Below are 20211 nucleotides of genomic sequence, written 5' to 3'. Positions count from 1 at the left end.
TACTACTGGGAAGTTTTGTTAGTGCACAGTTAACCACATCCTGAGCATTTAAATGCTGAGATTGTAAACCCACCTTCATAGGCTTTCTACTGTTCCACAGAGAAGCACATAACATAAAAGTATTCCAGAGACTACAGTAAGTATGATATCTTGCCTTAGTTATCAAGGAAAATTGTATTCTTTTGTATTGAGGAATAATGTCATTAAGGTGTAGCAACTCAATGCCAAGACCAAACCCCACTTAACTTCAGTCAACTTCTATTCAACTTTTAAGGAAAAAAAAAAAAAATTGATGAATCGTATATAAAAGAAGTCCTACTTTAAGGGAAGGCCAATTCATTTGGGCAGATATTTGCTCAAGACAAGACCCTATGTAAGTCATTGTAATAGTTAATAATTGTATAGTAATTGTAATGGGAAAACTAACATGTAATGGAAACCTAATAATGTGCCAAGTCCTATAGGTAGCATTTTCACATACTTTATTTCATTTCATTCCTAGGACACTACTTAAAAACAAAATGAACCAAGGATTAAATAAGTGGCTTAATTAGAACTTCAAAGCTAGTACATGGGTGAAAGGACTTGAAACTAAATCTTTCTGATTCTATCTATATTCTTTCCATACTACCACATAACTGACCTAGCAGCTACCCTGAAAGAAAAAAAGAAATAAAAAAGGGTACAAGAATATCTTGACTTTATTATAAATGAGCTTGGTATGAAAGTAATAAAATCCGGACAGAAATAAGCTCATTTTGCTAGTAATGTTACTAAACATCTTCAAATAACTTTTTCAGTGTGCACACAATTTTTGACAATCATTATCACTTTTTCAGTCATTATGCAAAAGTGGACATCTTTTAGAAAATTTAAAATTGTAATTATACCACATACCAAAACATGAACTACTGTCAGTTCAAGGGGATGTTCACTGTTAATGTACAGTGTACTACTGAAATTTTATCTAAAGTGAAAATTTTTAGTACACTAGTAACAAATCAAATACATATGCTATATCCTAAAAAAAAGAATGATAAAAGTTATAAAAACAACTTGGAAATATTCAGAATTTGTTATTTTAATTAAGAGTAAGTAAAAGAAAAATATCCTTTCAAATAAAACGTGACATACAATACCTGCGGGTCCTTGGTGGTTTTGGAGGAGGAGAATCTTGTTTGTCAGGATCCATGGAGCTGACCATATTTTCAGTGTTAATTTCATTCTGCCGAGAAAAAAAAAGCTTCATTAAAGTTAGGAGAAAAATAATTTTCCTTCCTCATGTTTCACATAGCTGTTTCTAATGTTTATTTTTGAAAGAGAGAGCAAGCGCAGGGAACAGGGGGAGCAGAGAATCTGAAGCAGGCTCCAAGCTGACAGCAGAGAGCCCAACGCAGGGCTCAAACCCACAAACCATTAGATCACGACCTGAGCGGAAATCAAGACACTTAAACCAACTGAGCTACCCAGGTGCCCCTCACATAAGCGGTTTCTTGGCTTTTGAATTTGTAAAACAATGACACTTTCCCAAAATGGGGTTTACATTCTCTATTATTTTAGCTGAAAGGGCCAAACTTCAATGAGAGACATTCATATCAAAAAAAGTCTAGGGGTGCCTTGCCGGCTCAGTTGGAAGAGTGTGCAGCTCTTGATCTTGGGGTCATGGGCTCAAGCCCCATGCTGGGTGTAGAGATTACTAAAAAATAAACTTAAAAAGAAAAAAACACCACCACCACCACAATCTATTTCCAGTTACTGAAAACTCAATTGTGTACCATGGCATTTCAACACATTTCAAATGTTTCCATAAAGAAACAGATTTCCCAAGAAAATAAAGATCAAAGAAGATTTTTTTTCAGGCATCACTACTACTAGAAGCTTAACATGTGCAGAGAAGAAAAAAAAAAAGCCAGTAAAATAAGGCTTATATCTTCCACTTTTCCCAATCTTTTTCAAGATTCCTACTGCTACTTAGTACTTTTAAACAGGTCCCAGAATTCATTTTAATCAATCTTTGCCCTACCCTTTATCACCATGGAGTGCCCTTAAACTCCATAAGCATATATAACTATTATATCATTCTCTAACCAAATAAACCCAAAAAAGGCAGAGAGAGCCCATCCAGAGATATCCTTGTTCTCGCTGGTCATAAGGACCAGTAATATTCATTAACATGGATGTTCCAGAGTCAGTAGTTATAAGAATCTTAGGTTGTGTTTAGGATTGTGAATAGAAGAGTTCTGAAATTATTATATAAAACACTGCCTTGAATTAGTTTCAGCCTCAAGGAAGTACTTCATTTTTATCCAGCTAGGCATATGTTAATGGGTCGGAAGACAAGAATGATTTTCATTGCTACATCTCAGATTAATTTTAGAAAAAAAGCCATCTTTATATAAACTATGATTAAGGAACTCTGAAACTGTAATTGCCTTTTTTTTTAATCAAAATGTACTTTTGCTGGGTTCATCATAGCACCTTTTTTGCCTTTATAACTGTTTCTTGCCAATGAGTTTTTTTGTTGTTTTTTCACTAAGTAGGCCTAACCAAGAAAAAGAGATCTCCACTTTGCAACAATTTTTAGTGCACTGTGTCCTAATATATAATGAGATGTATCGGAAGAGTTTTATGCATCCTAACTCTGCATCGTACTCTGACCAAAACAACAATTACATCATGAGAATGGATGTTTTCATCCTTAAATTAAAGCCACCTACCATAACAAAGCATCTGTTGCAGGGATATCTGCTAAGGCAATGTAGCCATATAATTTATTGTCCAAATCAGAGCTTGTTAAGAATGAAAGTGGGGGCACTAGTAATTATTACACCTAGACAAATATTAAAGATACCTCCGACATATTAATTCATATGCTTATAAACATACTCCCATAATAACATTCAATATTTTTGTATCAAAATCTGTAAATATTCACATTAAATAGGTTAAATAAAGGTTAAGGGGGAACCATATGAAACTGCTTCTAACCTACAAAACTCAGCAATTTTTTATAGTACAATGTGAAAGCCTCAAGTCATGCCAACTTAGATTTTGCTTCCAAATGGGTATAATACCAAACCAACACTCTCACTCTCTCTTCCCTTCTCCCTCCCCACAACTTCAGGTTTTCAGAGCATTTTGGATTTTGGAATAGCTCAATATGTGAAATGCACTGAAGAGTAAGCACTGCAGAGGATACAAAAATGTAAACAACATAGTACTTAACTCCAAGAAGTGTATAGTCTAGTAATAATCACCAAATTAAAAAGTAAAGGGGTAATCATAAAACCATAAAGTGATGAAATCAGAGAAAGGAGATGTTATAAGAAGGTGTGGATATTAAGAATATAGTTGAGAATATTAAGGCAGTATGTTGAATGGCCTTAAAGGATAGATAAGATATTGCTACACACAACAGAGTATGGAAGGGAATAGGTGGGAAGGGAACAAGAAGAGAAACAAAGGGCATCTGCAAGCAAATGACAACAAATATGATAAAGGAAAGAAAATGTCATGAAGAATTCCTCATTCTGAATAAATGAGAGAATGGTGGAGCCATTAATAGAAAGGGCCAAAAGAAGAAAAGTAACTTTGGGGGAGGTTAAGACTTTTGAACATGTTGAGTTTCATCTTAAGAAAGAAATGAATGTTGCCAATACAGAAATGTAACTCAAGAGAACCACTGCCTACACAGCATGAACAAATCCTCTCAGTTACTGGACTTCACAATAGGACAATGTTCTTGGATTCCTGTTTTACCTACAATAATGTTTGCTCTACTCATATCTTCTGACACTCTTAACTACAGCTTTTGTCCCCATATTTGTCCTAATGTAGATAGCTCTCTTAAGCTGCTTTTATTACCTGAAACAATCACCAACTTGGTGATTCCAACTTTAGAAATAAGGTAATCCATTGGTAATTAGGTTCTAGTGTATCCTTGTTTCAAGAAGAGCTAAAGTTATTATTTTTTACCTTTTTGACCACCTTCACCCATTTCACTGAAGTAATTTTGTGTCTTATATTTACTACATAACAGCCATGTGAAAGGCCACACACAAAAAATCAGAACCTAACTATCAAATAATTACAGATATATTATCAGCTGTAAAATCAAATATTAAAACAAGGTGATTTAAAAATAAAAGACATTATATTTGAGGAAAAATTATTAAAAACTCAGTATCACATCTAAAATGTACACCACAACAGGGGCACCTGGGTGGCTCAGTCAGCTGAGCGTCCGACTTCAGGTCAGGTCATGATCTCATGGTTCGTGAGTTCGAGCCCCATGTTGGGCTCTGGGCTGACAGCTCAGAGCCTGGAGCCTGCTTCAGATTGTGTCTCCTTTTCTCTCTGCCCCTCCCCTGCTCAAGCTCTGTCTCTCCCTCTCTCTCAAAAATAAATAAACATATAAAAAAAATTTTTTAAATGTACAACACAACAGAAGGACCATAACACAAACTATTGCTATTACTCAATCATCCTAGAATTGAAAAAGCTGGTGTAGGTAACTGGTCTTTTATATACAACATAAAAAAGCATGCAAGCGTATCTTACAGATGTTTGCTTACTAATGTATTTCTAAATTCCAAATCAGTAGGCTACTCCATTCTAGAATGAATTTTCGCTTTGGATCTCTTACTCCGGAAAGTCATCTTAGTTGTAAATACCTCTAACAAATAACATTTTTTAATGTTTACTTATTTTTGAGAGAGAGAGACAGAACGTGAGCAGGGGAGGGGCAGAGAGACGGAAACACAGAATCTGAAGCAGGCTCCAGGCTCTGAGCTGTCAGCACAGAGCCCGACACTGGGCTGGAACTCACGAACTGCAAGATCATGACCTGAGTGAAAGTCGGCTGTGTAACCTAATGAGCCACCCAGGCGCCCCACAAATATCATTTATTATAGAGTCTTATATTGTTGGTCAGCATTCCAACCAAAATTTCTATGAAAATAATTCTAGAACATACAATTTGAGAGTTGTTTTGTTTTTTAACTTCGCCTCTAAATTGTCGGAGAAATAATAAACAGATTTATAAATGTTTCTCAGAGCATAGGTTCAGAGAGGTAAGGAAAATATTTCAAATCATTTTATTCAACCATACAGTTCTAAAATAATTTTCCCCGGTTTTTTACATTCCACATTTTTTCTAAATGGCATTTATGGTTTCCAACCACATATAAACCTGCTATAAAAACAAGTCACCCAGATTCAACAATACCTAGAAAGCAAGATTTCTTAACAGGACAAGATAAAAAAATTACACAGAATGATAAGCTGTCTTTCTTCTATCCATTCCTCCTTCCACTTTTTAAATCCATTCACCCATTGAGTTATATAGTTAATACAGTATTAGTCACTACCTTTGGCAAAGTATTTTTTCTCACCAAATACAGCTTTCTCAGAATGGATTCTATAGAGAATGATTTTTCCTTTTTACAGAATAGAAATTGCCATCTTGCCCAAAAGGTAAATCCAGCAGTCGCCGTGTCAGCTTTAAAATGCAAGGACATAATCTAACATTTTAAGTTCAGTTAGCAAACATTTAGTGGGTGTCTCCTATGTATCAATCAATGATATGAGAAAGTAGGTTTGAAATAACCATTAATCTGCTATTAGGTGATATTTCATCTCATCCCATACACTGTATGATCCTTCTTGTATTCCTTAGCTATTTATAAACCTCTGAGCCATTAGACAGAAACAATCTATAACAAAATTAAATCCTAGTGTGAAGTTCAGACTAATAAAATGAAAGTTTAATTTATGAAATAAAACCTAAAAAAAAAATCAAGGTAATAAGGAAACAGAGATGAGAGAGCAATGCAATATTTACCACATATCAGTTTCTGGAGATTACTTAAATATACTTAAAAGCTTTAAATATATAACACTGAATATTGCATTAAAAATATTTTTGAGCAAAGGCAACAACAACAACAACAAAAAACAAGTGGGACTACATCAAATTAAAAAGCTTCCACACAGCAAAGGAAACCATCAACAAAATGAAAAGGCAATCTATGAAATAAGAGAAAATATTTGCAAATCATATATTTGATAAGGTGTTGATATCCAGAATATATATGGAATTCACACAACTGAATAGCCAAAAAAAACCAAACAAACAAAAAAAAAAAACTGATTATAAATGGCAGAGGACCTGAATAGACATTTCTTTAAAGAAGACATACACATGGCCATCAGGAATATGTGAAAAAATACTCAACCATCACTAATCATTAGAAAAATGCAAATCAGAACCACAATGAGACCTCACACCTATTAGAATGGCTAGCATCAAAAAGACAGAAATAATAAGTGTTGGAGAGGATGTGGAGAAAAGGAAACCCTTGTGTATACTTGGTGGGAATGTAAATTGATGCAGCCATTATGGAAACAATATGGAAGTTCCTAAAAAATTAAAAATAGAAATACCAAACAATCCAGTAATCCCATTTCTGGGTATTTATCCAAAGGAAGTGAAAACACAAACTCAAAAATATATGCACCCCCATGTTCACTGCAGCCTTAGTTATGATAGTCAAGACAAGAAAGCAACCCAAATGTCCATTGATGGAAGAATGGATAAAGAAAACGTGGTATATGCACATGATGGAATATCATTTAGCCATAAAACAGAAGGAACTCTTGCCATTTGCAACAATGTGGATGGATCTTGAGGGCATTATACTAAGTGAAATAAGTCAGAGAAAGACAAATACTATATAATCTCACTTATATGTGGAATCTAAAAACAAAAAACTGAATTCATATACAGAGAACAGATTGGTGCTTGCCAGAGGTGGGTGAAATGGGTAAAGGAAGTCAAATGGCCGAGGTCAAACTATACAAACTTCCAATTATAAAATTAAAAAGTCAGGGGATATAATGTACAGCATGGTGACTAAATAATACTATATTGCATATTTCAAAGTTCATAAGAGAGTAAATCTTAAAAGTTCTCATCACAAGAAAAAAAAAATGTACCTATGTATGGTAATGGATGTTAAACTAGACTTATTGTGGTGATCATTTCACAATATATACAAATATCAAATCACCACACTGTACACCTAAAACCAATATAATGTTATCTGCCAATTATATCTCAATAAAAAATTAAAATAAGAATGTTCTATACATTTAAAAAATGTAATAGAATATTTTTCACTTGTATATACTAAGGAAATGGTAGTCTAAAGCATCTATATTTCTGAAGTATCAAAACTTTAAAATTAAATCTTGCTTTTATAAAAACAAATATTTTCCCATTACAGTTTAAAGAAAAAAAAAGCATAGCCTATTTAGCTTTCTGAAGCATTAACTGAATCTCAATTTAAATATTCTACATAGTAATATACAAACATTCTATTCTGTATTAGAAAATATTTGACTATATTCAGTACAGATTATAACAGGCTTTAATTAAACCAAGGGGGAAAAAAGATGGCCATGTATAAGGCCTAGTTGCACAATGATTCCTAGGTTAATACAGGAAATAAAAATGAGGTCACATACATTAATCTTAAAAATTTACATTATCATTTGGCTAATAAAGGAAATACATAGCCCCTAAAGCTCATGGATAATCCATATTGTCAAAATAATCAATACTATATTATTTTAAGACATTGAGACCAGCATTTGGTAACAAATCTCTCATATGTAAAACCAAGAAATTTAAACAAATAGTCTGGGAAAGTGCCAAAAACAATGTGAAAAAGAAAAGGAAAATAAAGGTTATAAATTTTGCGCCTCATTTTACTTCAGTTATCGAGGCTAAGTTCAATTTATTATGTGATAGCTATGTTAGTTTCAGTGATAAAAACGTAAAGAAATTTTATTTAAAAAAATAGCACAATACCTTCAAGGACAAGGTCATTATGTACATACAGCAAAAAAAGACCTAATTAGAAAACAGAGGCAGACATGAGAACACTATGAGAATACAATATTTTTGTCAGGTCAAAAGTTTGAATATCCAATAAGATCTTTTAAAGCTAAAATGGGAAGATGGCTGTGTAGGAGGACGCTGGGCTCACCGCCTCCTGCTGATCACTTAGATTCCACCCACACCTGCCTAAATAACCCAGAAAATCGCCAGAAGACTAGCAGAATGGATTCTCCAGAGCCAAGCGAAGATGAGAGGTCCACGGAAGAGGGTACGGAGGGTAGGAAGTCCGGAGAGGCGGTGTGCGCTACACGGACTGGCAGGAGGGAGCCAAGGCGGAGGGACGGCCCGCCGGCCGAGCAGAGGCCCCTAGTCTGGCTTGCAAAAGCGGAGGGGCCGGACAGTGTGTTCTGACAGTGAGCGGGACTTAACATCTGGAAGGTTAAACAGCTCTGCTCGGAGAGCAGGAGGGCTGGAGGACAACGGGAGGGAGAGTAGTTGAGCCCCGGACGACAGAGCTCAGCTTGGCGGGGAACAAAGGCGCTCGCCAGTGCCATCCTCCTCGCCCATCCCCCAGCTAAAATCCCAAAGGGAACCAGTTCCCGTCACGGAACTTGCTTGCACCGGGCAAACACCCAACGCTGTGCTTCTGCGGATCCATCCCTCCAGCGGGTCTGAATCACTCCCGGTGCTGCAGGGCCCCTCCGGAAGCGGATCTCCAAAGGAAAAGCGAGCTGAGCCTGCCCCTCCCGCCCCTGTGCATCTTGCCAATCCACCCCAGCTACTACACCAGATCCCCAGCACCACAAGCCTGGCAGTGTGCAAGTAGCCCAGACGGGCCACACCACCCCACAGTGAATCCCGCCCCTAGGAGAGGGGAAGAGAAGGTACCCACCAGTCTGACTATAGACCCAGCAGTGGGCTGGGGGCAGACATCAGGTCTGACTGCGGCCCTGCCCACTAACACAAGTTATTCAAGGCAGCACAGGGGAAGTGCCCGGCAGGCAGTTCCGCACCACTCCAGGGACTATCCAAAATGACAAAACAGAAGAATTCCCCTCAAAAAAACCTCCAGGAAATAACGACAGCTAACGAACTGATCAAAAACGATTTAAACAATATAACAGAAAGTGAATTTAGAATAATAATCATAAAATTAATCGTTGGGCTTGAAAACAGTATAGAGGACAGCAGAGAATTTATTGCTACAGAGATCAAGAGACTAAGGAACAGCCAGGAGGAGCTAAAAAATGCTATTAATGAGCTGCAAAATAAAATGGAGATGACCACAGCTCGGATTGAAGAGGCAGAGGAGAGAATAGGTGAACTAGAAGATAAAATTATGGAAAAAGAAGCTGAGAAAAAGATAAAAAAAATCCAGGAGCATGAGGGGAAAATTAGAGAAATAAGGGATGCACTAAAGAGAAATAATCTACGTATAATTGGTATTCCAGAGGAGGAAGAGAGAGGGAAAGGTGCTGAAGGTATACTTGAAGAAATAATAGCTGAGAACTTCCATGAACTGGGGAAGGAAAAAGGCATTGATATCCAAGAGGCACAGAGAACTCCCTTCAGACATAACTTGAATCGATCTTCTGCACGACATATCATAGTGAAACTGGCAAAATACAAGGATAAAGAAAAATTCTGAAAGCAGCTAGGGATAAACGTGCTCTAACATATAAAGGGAGACCGATAAGACTCGTGACCAATCTCTCTACTGAAACTTGGCAGGCCAGAAAGGAATGGCAGGAAATCTTCAATGTGATGAACAGAAAAAAATATGCAGCCGAGAATCCTCTATCCAGCAAATCTGTCATTTAGAATGGGAGACATAAAGGTCTTCCCAAACAAACCAAAACTGAAGGATTCATCACCACTAAACCAGCCCTACAAGAGATCCTAAGGGGGATCCTGTGAGACAAAGTACCAGAGACATCGCTACAAGTATGAAACATACAGACGTCACAATGATTCTAAACCCATACCTTTCTATAATAACACTGAATGTAAATGGACTAAACGCGCCAACCAAAAGATATAGGGTATCAGAATGGATAAAAAAAACAAGACCCATCTATTTGCTGTCTACAAGAGACTCATTTTAGACCTGAGGACACTTTCAGATTGAAAGTGAGGGGATGGAGAACTATTTATCATGCTACTGGAAGTCAAAAGAGAGCTGGAGTAGCCATACTTAGACAAACTAGACTTTAAATTAAAGGCTGTAACAAGAGATAAAGAAGGGCATTATATAATAATTACAGGGTCTACCCATCAAGAAGAACTAACAATTATAAATGTCTATGCGCCGAATACGGGATGCCCAAATATATAAAACAATTACTCACAAACATAAGCAAACTTATTGACAAGAATGTGGTAATTTCAGGGGACTTTAATACCCCACTTACAACAATGGATAGATCATCTAGACACAAGGTCAATAAAGAAACAAGGGCCCTGAATGATACATTGGATCAGATGGACTTGACAGATATATTTAGAACTCTGCATCCCAAAGCAACAGAATATACTTTCTTCTCGAGTGCACATGGAACATTCTCCAAGATAGATCACATACTGGGTCACAAAACAGCCCTTCATAAGTATACAAGAATTGAGATCATACATACCATGCATACTTTTGGACCACAATGCAATGAAGCTTGAAATCAACCACAGGAAAAAGTCTGGAAAACCTCCAAAAGCATGGAGGTTAAAGAACACCCTACTAACGAATGAGTGGGTCAACCAGGCAATTAGAGAAGAAATTAAAAAATATATGGAAACAAACGAAAATGAAAATACAACAATCCAAATGGCTTTGGGATGCAGCAAAGGCAGTCCTGAGAGGAAAATACATTGCAATCCAGGCCTATCTCAAGAAACAAGAAAAATCCCAAATACAAAATCTAACAGCACACCTAAAGGAAATAGAAGCAGAGCAGCAAAGACACCCCAAACCCAGCAGAAGAAGAGAAATAATAAAGATCAGAGCAGAAATAAACAATATAGAATCTAAAAAAACTGTAGAGCAGATCAATGAAACCAAGAGTTGGTTTCTTGAAAAAATAAATAAAATGACAAACCTCTAGCCAGGCTTCTCAAAAAGAAAAGGGAGATGGCCCAAATAAAATCATGAATTAAAATGGAATTATTACAACCAATCCCTCAGAAATACAAGCAATTCTCAGGGAATACCATGAAAAATTATATGCCAACAACCTGGACAACCTGGAAGAAATGGACAAATTCCTAAACACCCACACACTTCCAAAACTCAAACAGGAGGGAACAGAAAGCTTGAACAGACCCATAACCAGCGAAGAAATTGAATCAGTTATCAAAAATCTCCCAATAAGAGTCCAGGACCAGATGGCTTCCCTGGGGAATTCTACCAGACATTTAAAGCAGAGATAATACCTATCCTTCTTAAGCTATTCCAAAAAATAGAAAGGGAAGGAAAACTTCCAGACTCATTCTCTGAAGCCAGTATTACCTTGATTCCTAAACCAGACAGAGACCCAGTAAAAAAAAAAAAGAGAACTACAGGCCAATATCCCTGATGAATATGGATGCAAAAATTCTCAATAAGATACTAGCAAATCGAATTCAACAGCTTATAAAAAGAATTATTCACCATGATCAAGTGGGATTCATTCCTGGGATGCAGGGCTGGTTCAACATTCACAAATCAATCAACGTGATACATCACATTAATAAAAGAAAAGGTAAGAACCATATGATCCTGTCAGTCGATACAGAAAAGGCATTTAACAAAATTCAGCATCCTTTCTTAATAAAAACCCTCGAGAAAGTCGGGACAGAAGGAACATACTTAAACATCATAAAAGCCATTTATGAAAAGCCCACAGCTAATATCATCCTCAACAGGGAAAAAGTGAGAGCTTTCCCCCTGAGATCAGGAACACGACAGGGATGTCCACTCTCGCCGCTGTTGTGTTGGAAGTGCCAGCATCAGCAATCAGACAACAAAAGGAAATCAAAGGCATCAAAATTGGCAAAGATGAAGTCAAGCTTTCACTTTTTGCAGATGACATGATATTATACATGGAAAATCCGATAGACTCCACCAAAAGTCTGCTAGAACTGATACATGAATTCAGCAAAGTCGCAGGATACAAAATCAATGTACAGAAATCAGTTGCATTCTTATACACTAATAATGAAGCAACAGAAAGACAAATAAAGAAACTGATCCCATTCACAGTTGCACCAAGAAGCATAAAATACCTAGGAATATGTAACCAAAGATGTAAAAGATCTGTATGCTGAAAACTATAGAAAGCTTATGAAGGAAATTGAAGAAGATATAAAGAAATGGAAAAACAATCTGTGCTCATGGATTGGAAGAATAAATATTGTCAAAATGTCAACACTACCCAAAGCTATCTACACATTCAATGCAATCCCAATCAAAATTGAAGCTAGAACACGGAATCCTAAAATTCATATGGAACCACAAAAGGTCCCGAATAGCCAAAGTAATTTTGAAGAAGAAGACCAAAGTAGGAGGCATCACAATCCCAGACTTTAGCCTCTACTACAAAGCTGTCATCATCAAGACAGCATGGTATTGGCACAAAAACAGACACATAGACCAATGGAATAGAATAGAAACCCCAGAACTAGATCCACAAAAGTATGGCCAACTCATCTTTGACAAAGCAGGAAAGAATATCCAATGGAAAAAAGACAGTCTCTTTAACAAATGGTGCTGGGAGAACTGGACAGCAACATGCAGAAGAATGAAACTAGACCACTTTCTTACACCATTCACAAAAATAAACTCAAGATGGATAAAGGATCTGAATGTGAGACAGGAAACCATCAAAACCCTAGAGAAGAAAGCAGGAAAAGACCTCTCTGACCTCAGCCACAGTAATTTCTTACTTGACACATCCCCAAAGGCAAGGGAATTAAAAGCAAAAATGAACTACTGGGACCTCATGAAGATAAAAAGCTTCTGCACAGCAAAGGAAACAACCAACAAAACTAAAAGGCAACCAACAAAAGATTTGCAAATGACATATCGGACAAAGGGCTAGTATCCAAAATCTATAAAGAGCTCACCAAACTCCACACCCGAAAAACAAATAATCCAGTGAAGAAATGGGAAGAAAACATGAATAGACATTTCTCTAAAGAAGACATCCAGATGGCCAACAGGCACATGAAATGATGCTCAACATCGCTCCTCATCAGGGAAATACAAATCAAAACCACACTCAGATATCACCTCACGCCAGTCAGAGTGGCCAAAATCAACAAATCAGGAGACTATAGATGCTGGAGAGGATGTGGAGAAACGGGAACCCTCTTGCACTATTGGTGGGAATGCAAACTGGTGCAGCCACTCTGGAAAACAGTATGGAGGTTCCTCAAAAAAAAATAGACCTACCCTATGACCCAGCAATAGCACTGCTAGGAATTTACCCAAGGGATACAGGAGTACTGATGCATAGGGGCACTTGTACCCCAGTGTTTATAGCAGCACTCTCAACAATAGCCAAATTGTGCAAAAAGCCTAAATGTCCATCAACTGATGAATGGATAAAGAAATTATAGTTTATATACACAATGGAGTACTACGTGGCAATGAGAAAGAACGAAATATGGCCCTTTGTAGCAATGTGGATGGAACTGGAGAGTGTGATGCTAAGTGAAATAAGCCATACAGAGAAAGACAGATACCATATGTTTTCACTCTTATGTGGATCCTGAAAAACTTAACAGAATCCCATGGGGGAGGGGAAGAAAAAAAAAATGTTAGAGTGGGAGAGAGCCAAAGCATAAGAGACTCTTAAAAACTGAGAACAAACTGAGGGTTGATGGGGGGGTGGGAGGGAGGGAAGGGTAGGTGATGGGCATTGAAGAGGTCATCTTTTGGGATGAGCACTGGGTGTTGTATGGAAACCAATTTGACAATAAATTTCATATATTAGAAAAATAAAAATTAAAAATTAAAAAAAAATAAAAAAATAAAACTTTAATATTTAGGTTTAAAAAAAAAAAGCTAAAATGACATCGAACTAATAAACACATGCCAAAAAGGGACTTAATTGTAGCACTCCAATTCTACTTCATTAAAAAGCCTGTACAAAATTAACTATAAAACTATATATTGTGACCAAGAACAAAATACAATTCATGTAGAATCAACTTATAATTACTTAGGTGGGGGTAGAAAAGGAGAACAATAGTTAATTTAAAAATTTTTTTATTTTTATTTTTTAGAGCATGAGTGGGAGAGAGGGGCAGAGGGAAAGAGAGAAGGACAGAGGGAGAGACAGGCAGAGAGAGAGAGACAGACAGACACTGAGGTTCTTAAGTAGGCTCCATGCTCATTGCAGAACCTGACATAGGGCTTGATTCCACAACCCTGGGATCATGACCTGAGCCAAAATCAAGAGTTGGACATGCAAGTGACTGAGCCACCCAGGTGCCCCTAGTTAACTTCTTAAAAGTAATTTATACTTGAAACAGTAATGATTTTTGATATAAGATCAACTTTCCTAGCTATATTCTACAGAAAATTATTTAGCTGGTTATGGAGTCCATAAATATCCATTACAATAGAGAGATTCAAATAGGAAGAAGGAAAGGAGTTAACAAAAAAATGAAAATAATTGTCATGGATATTATGTTAGATAAAACACAAGATGACAATTAAAAAGCTAAGCATTACATCTTGGTTAAAAAGTAAAAGTTTTTGGGGCACCTGGATGGCTCAGTCCATAGAGCATGCAACTCTTGATCTCGGAGTTACTAAGTTTGAGCCTATGCTGGGTGTAGAGATTACCCTAAAAAAAGAAAGCTGAAAAATATAAAGAAAAGTTTTCTAAATTTAATAGGCCAAGAACACCTACCACTCCATCAGCAATTTTCTGGGCTCCATGAATTTCATACAGTTGTAGCTGTTTTTCAAACAGTTGGGCAATTGCTCTGTGAACAAGCTCATACTGCTCCTATTATGGAGATGAAATATTAAACAAGGGAAAAGATGTTAAAAAACAAAAAACAAAACAAGAAGACATTTATAAAAATACAGTTTATAAAGTAAAACAAAAAACTATACCTTAGTTTGTACTGCAGAATGCCTTTGTGTTCTCATTTCTTGTATTAAATTAAATACATTGAATTCCTCTGGTATTTTCTGAAACAAAGAATTTAATACATCAACTCTCTTTCATATAGACCTTCAACTTTTCAAACAGACCTTATATACATACTGGATGAGTGAAAACATGTACTGAGAACTACCTACCATCCTTCAGACACTCTTCTTGGCATTGTGGATATACAAAGCTAATCTTGACCCTCGGCAGTCAAGCTGGTGAGATATGTGAACAAATAAATATCCAGCCAAGGCAAAATCATAGTTCAGTGGGAATACAAATGCTGTAACTAACTCTGATTGGTGTGTGGAATGAAAAGTGAAGGAAATATACATAAGCACAGCAGATTAAATATATACTCTATTTCAGGAATTGAGAAGCTTGATGTGGAGATAGCCTAAAAGTGAAAGAAGGAGAAGTATTCAAGGAGGAAAGAAGGTAAGGCTACCTGGGATCAGACTGTAAACAATAAAATTTGAACTCATTCTACAGGCCCCTGTTCCCTGTGCTGGCTACATAAGGACCAGCTAAGAAATTTGGTAAAAATACAGATCCCTCAGCTGTGTCTCTAGAGACTGTGAAATATCCCAGACAATTCTTGGTACACCTGGAATTAGAACTACTATAATAGGTAGCACAGACATGAGGAGATTTGATATACAGTCTACTTTTGCAGCATGGAGGACAAGAGTCTGAAAAGGGGACAAACTGGTAGTAGTTTACTGAAGGAGTTTTTAAAAAGCAGATTTGAGGCACATTTCTGAGGTAGAACTATTAGAACTTGGTAATCACCAAGAATATTTTGAAGTGATAAGGAAAAAGAATTAAAAATGATTCCCAGGCATGGGGCGCCTGAGTGGCTCAGTTGGTTAAGCATCTGACTTCAGCTCAGGCCATGATCTCACAGTTCCTGGGTTCAAGCCCTGCGTCGGGCTCTGAGCTGACAGCCCAAACCCTGGAACCTGCTTCAGATTCTGTGTCTCCCTCTCTCTCTGCCCCACTTACACTCTGTCTCTCAAAAATGAATAAACATTAAAAAAAAAAAAAAAAACTACTAAAAAAAAAAAAGATTCCCAGGCTTACTGCTTGAGAGTCTTTATATAACATCAGAAGATTTTTACATCAAGTCCTAACCTAAGACAGAAGATTTACCCTATGTTAAGCCAAACACAGTCAAATGAGGACTATGTTCAAAATACACAACTTCTGAGATGACCAGTTATTTATTTTGCTTACTGGCATTTATCTATATGCCTGTTTCCATCTCAATTTTAATCTTTCACTTTTATGTTAAAATGGGTTAGAATCCTAGTTAAATTTTGTTCATTTAAAAATCTTCATTTCGACTATCAGGAGATGATTACAATTTTTGAGGAATACAAAAATAAAATTTAATCCTAGACAGCTTTTGAGGAAAATTTTAAATTTAAATATTCCCTAAGCAAGAGTTTAAAATGGAAAGAAGGCAGGAGGAAAAAGAGAAAGAATAGAGGGCAGAAAGAAGGAAAAAAAACCTAAATATTTTATTAATCCTATTTTATACAAGATACAGATTGAAATATTCACAGAAACATACACTATAAAGCTATAAAGGGGGGTGCCTGGCTGGCTCAATCAGTGGAGTATGTGACTCTTGATCTCAAGGTTGTGAGTTCAAGCTCCATGTTGGGTATAGAGATTACCTAAAATATAAAATTAAAAAAATTTTTTGGGGGGGGGGAGCCTGGCTTAGTTGATGGAACATACAACCCTTGATCTTGGGGTTCTAAGTTCAAGCCCCATGTTGGGTACAGCATTTACTTAAAAAAACAATACAAAAAATTTTTTTTAACATTTATTTATTTTTGAGAGACAGAGACCGAGAACCAGCAGGGAAGGAGCAGGTAGAGAAAGAGAGAGAGAAAGAGAGAGAGAGAGAGAGAGAGAGAGAGAATCTGAAGCAGGCTTCAGGCTCTGAGCTGTCAGCAGAGCCCGACACGGGGCTTGAACCCATGAACCATGAGATCCTGACCTGAGCCAAAGTTGGAGGCTTAACTGACTGAGCCACCCAGACAGGCTCCCAAAAATAATTTTTTAAAAAGCTATAAAGAATTAAAAACCTCTCCCTAATGCATAGAAAATGAACATACTATAGAACCAGCAAAGGAACCAAATCTACATACAATAGGGACAACTTAAGTTTTTCAAATCTGTAATAAGGGCTGTGTTTTATTTACCTGTATATCCTCCAAAGTATTAAACACAGTTTCTCGGAATGAGTAGTGGTAGTAAAACAGTAACAGCAATTGTAATGAAAACTAACATTGAAATGAGCACGTACTACAGGACACCCACGTTCTTTTTTATTTGTTTGTTTATTTTTGAGAGAGAGAGCACAAGCGGGGGTCGGGCAGAGAGGGGAACAGAGGATCTAAAGCAGGCTCTGTGCTGACAGCAGAAAGCCTGATGCGGGGCTTTAATTCACAAACCCTGAGATCATGACCTGAGCTAAAGTCTGACGCTTAACCAACTGAGCTACCCAGGTGTCCCAAGACACCCACAGTTCTAAAGAATTTTAGAAAGGTTAACTTATTCCTTATGAGTTATTAATATTATGACCCCATTTTTCAGTTGAAAACATGGAGGCACAATGAAATGAAGTAATTTGACCAAAATCCCAAAGCTAGTAAATGACAGAGCAGGAATTTTAATCTGGGCAATTTGGCTCCAGTGTCAGCATCCTTAACCACTATACTGTGTATCCACTTAGGCATAAATATTTATAAAATTGGTTACATTTATACCTAGAATATAAAAGGCAATGAAGATTCTGTATTTGGAAAAGTCAACGCAGAGTTTACATTCTTAATGTAGGTATCAATTCACATAGATCAACCAGGAGGCAACATGTCTACCTTTCTGCCCTGTGCATTATCTCAAGGTAATATGCATCATTTATGCCTTCCTTTTTCAGTTCCATTACCTTTATTTCTTACATAGTAAAGCTACTTCTAAAAAAGCAACATGTATAACAACACAATCTATAATTTACAGAAATTAATCATTAAGTTTGAAAATAATAATAGATCAATTGGACATAATGCTATATAAAAATTATTCTTACCCCAGCTTTTAGTAAATTCCATGTATAATCTATGGCACAAATGGCACCTGTTCTTCCACAGCCTGCACTGTAAAGTTTGAAAGAACAATTTCATTTTTGTTATAAAAGAATTAGAAACTAAATGTGGATGAACATGTTAGTTTTCAGAAGCAAAAAAATCATTTAGAAATATGACAAAATTCTACCATTTTAGTAAACAGACTACAACTTAACATCTTTAACATTAGCGTTTATACCTGGTTTTTATTAAATTTGGGGAACTTCCAAGATTCAAAAATTACCTATGTGATTCACAGATGACCCAGCAGCCTTCATTTTGTAAGTCTAATTCTAACTCAGAAAATCTTGTCTAGCTAACATAATAACTCACAGAGATAATTTTATTTTATGTCCAACATGGTTCTGATGCCTTACAGTAGAGGAAGAAACAACACATCATTTCAATCTGCAAAAGGTATAGGAAAGACGAAGAATACAAGCCCTAGAAACTGGTTTGAACTCCAGCAGTGATTTCAACAAAAGAACAAAGTGACCAAAATAACAAAAGACCAGTGATGTACTTTCATCTTCTACGGAACTAACAGAACCTGGAGAACGTAAGTAAAATTCTGCAGGTTTTTACATTTTAAAACATGACAAGAGTACTTTACAGCAATTGATTCTCAACTAGAGGGAGACAGGAGACATGCATCTTAGGACTGAGAATCACTCTGAGTAATTAAAGACATTACTAACATCACCAGAATCATTTTTAGGCAGGAAAAAAGGCAGCATTTAAATTTTGAAACCCTTAGAAATATCAGTAGTTTGTCAAACATGTCATGTGAAAATTCCTGATAAAGTAAATTTATAAACAACTTAGTATGATTTTTAAAAAGCTCTTAAAAGACATCAATAATACTAATTTTTAACTGTTGATACATTTATCAATTCTTCATAGCAAAATATTTCTAGAATTTTAAGTTAAGAATTACTAGGGGCTAAATGACATATATTTAAAACTTTATGGTTAAAAGTGTAACCTTACAAAGATACACACAACCAGACTGATGAAACACAATACAAAATTTAGAAACAGATCTGAGTATATGTAGGTATTACATAGTGGTGGATTCTCCCATGAAACGGGAAAGATAAGACCATTCAATAAATGGTAGAGGGAAAGTGAGCCTAACAACAGCAAAAGCTAGATTCTTACCTCATACCTTAATTATTAAAAAAATTCCAGATAGATTAAAAATATGTTTATAAAAAAACCTACAGAAGTGCTAAAAGGGTAGTTTATGCACTACTGTTACAGATGGACTTTTTCTAAGCATATCTCAATGGACAGAAATCATAAATGAAGACTCACAACTCTGACTACATAACAATTTCAAACTTATGTGTGGCAAAATATAAGCAGAATAAAAACCATGAAAAACCATGCTACTTACAACATGACTAAGAGCTAACAATCTCAATATATAAAGATATGTAAAGAATTTATCACATAACTAAGAGATGAATGCCTGCTTTAAAACAATTGGCAAAGTATACAAATAAATTCACAAAAGAATATAAACTACCAAGACAAAAAAAATGAACAAAAAGCTTGCCTGTCATACAGGCATTAAATCAAACAAACAAAAAATTAATAGTACTGGGAAGAATATAGGAAAATAGGCACTCCCACAAACTAGCTAATTATAATTAGCATCAACTTTATGGATAACAGAATATAAAATATGTATTAAAAGCATAAAAATGTTCATGCCCTTTGACTTAAAAATCTCATTTATAGAGATCTATCTTAATGAAGTAATTACCGATATGCTCAAAGATTTTGCCATGAAGACTAGCCATGTGGACATTTAAACTACTGTTTAAAATACATGAAAAAGGATGGGGGTGGGCATAATAAAGGAATGGAGGTTAAATATAAAGTAGAGCACAGTCATAATGAATTGTAGAGAGAATAGTTATATGATTTAGAAAAATGTACATGACAAATTACATGGAGAAACATTCTGTAACAAATACAGCACATACATGCAAAGGAAATTCACCTCGACTGGAATTGTGAT

At 36.1% G+C, this 20211-nt stretch overlaps 1 protein-coding gene and 2 long non-coding RNA genes across 8 annotated transcripts in view; 1 reads left to right on the top strand and 2 right to left on the bottom strand.

Annotated features, from left to right (window-relative positions):
- Window positions 1-20211, bottom strand: part of PTPN12 (protein tyrosine phosphatase non-receptor type 12) — a 112444-nt gene that overhangs the window by 19935 nt on the left and 72298 nt on the right. For all 4 annotated transcript variants that reach the window (XM_049642852.1, XM_049642853.1, XM_049642854.1 and 1 more), the window contains 4 exons: window positions 18146-18212; window positions 15003-15080; window positions 14794-14892; window positions 1140-1225 (listed from right to left, as the gene is read on the bottom strand). In XM_049642852.1, the coding sequence (XP_049498809.1) occupies window positions 1140-1225; window positions 14794-14892; window positions 15003-15080; window positions 18146-18212 (330 nt within the window). The remainder of the gene's footprint in view (window positions 1-1139; window positions 1226-14793; window positions 14893-15002; window positions 15081-18145; window positions 18213-20211) is intronic.
- The window catches only part of LOC125930807 (uncharacterized), a 98364-nt gene that overhangs the window by 77653 nt on the left and 500 nt on the right, over window positions 1-20211 (top strand). For all 3 annotated transcript variants that reach the window (XR_007460252.1, XR_007460251.1, XR_007460250.1), the window contains 3 exons: window positions 15122-15260; window positions 15412-15480; window positions 18562-18741. This is a non-coding gene — a long non-coding RNA (uncharacterized LOC125930807). The remainder of the gene's footprint in view (window positions 1-15121; window positions 15261-15411; window positions 15481-18561; window positions 18742-20211) is intronic.
- Window positions 18556-20211, bottom strand: part of LOC125930808 (uncharacterized) — a 1876-nt gene continuing 220 nt past the window's right edge. The window contains exon 2 of the long non-coding RNA XR_007460253.1: window positions 18556-20193. This is a non-coding gene — a long non-coding RNA (uncharacterized LOC125930808). The remainder of the gene's footprint in view (window positions 20194-20211) is intronic.

Source organism: Panthera uncia, chromosome A2 (genome assembly GCF_023721935.1).
Source record: "Panthera uncia isolate 11264 chromosome A2, Puncia_PCG_1.0, whole genome shotgun sequence".
NCBI classification, from domain to species: Eukaryota; Metazoa; Chordata; class Mammalia; order Carnivora; family Felidae; genus Panthera; species Panthera uncia.
The sequence above is the reverse complement of the archived record's forward strand: the minus strand, read 5'-3'. Positions and strand labels throughout refer to the sequence as shown.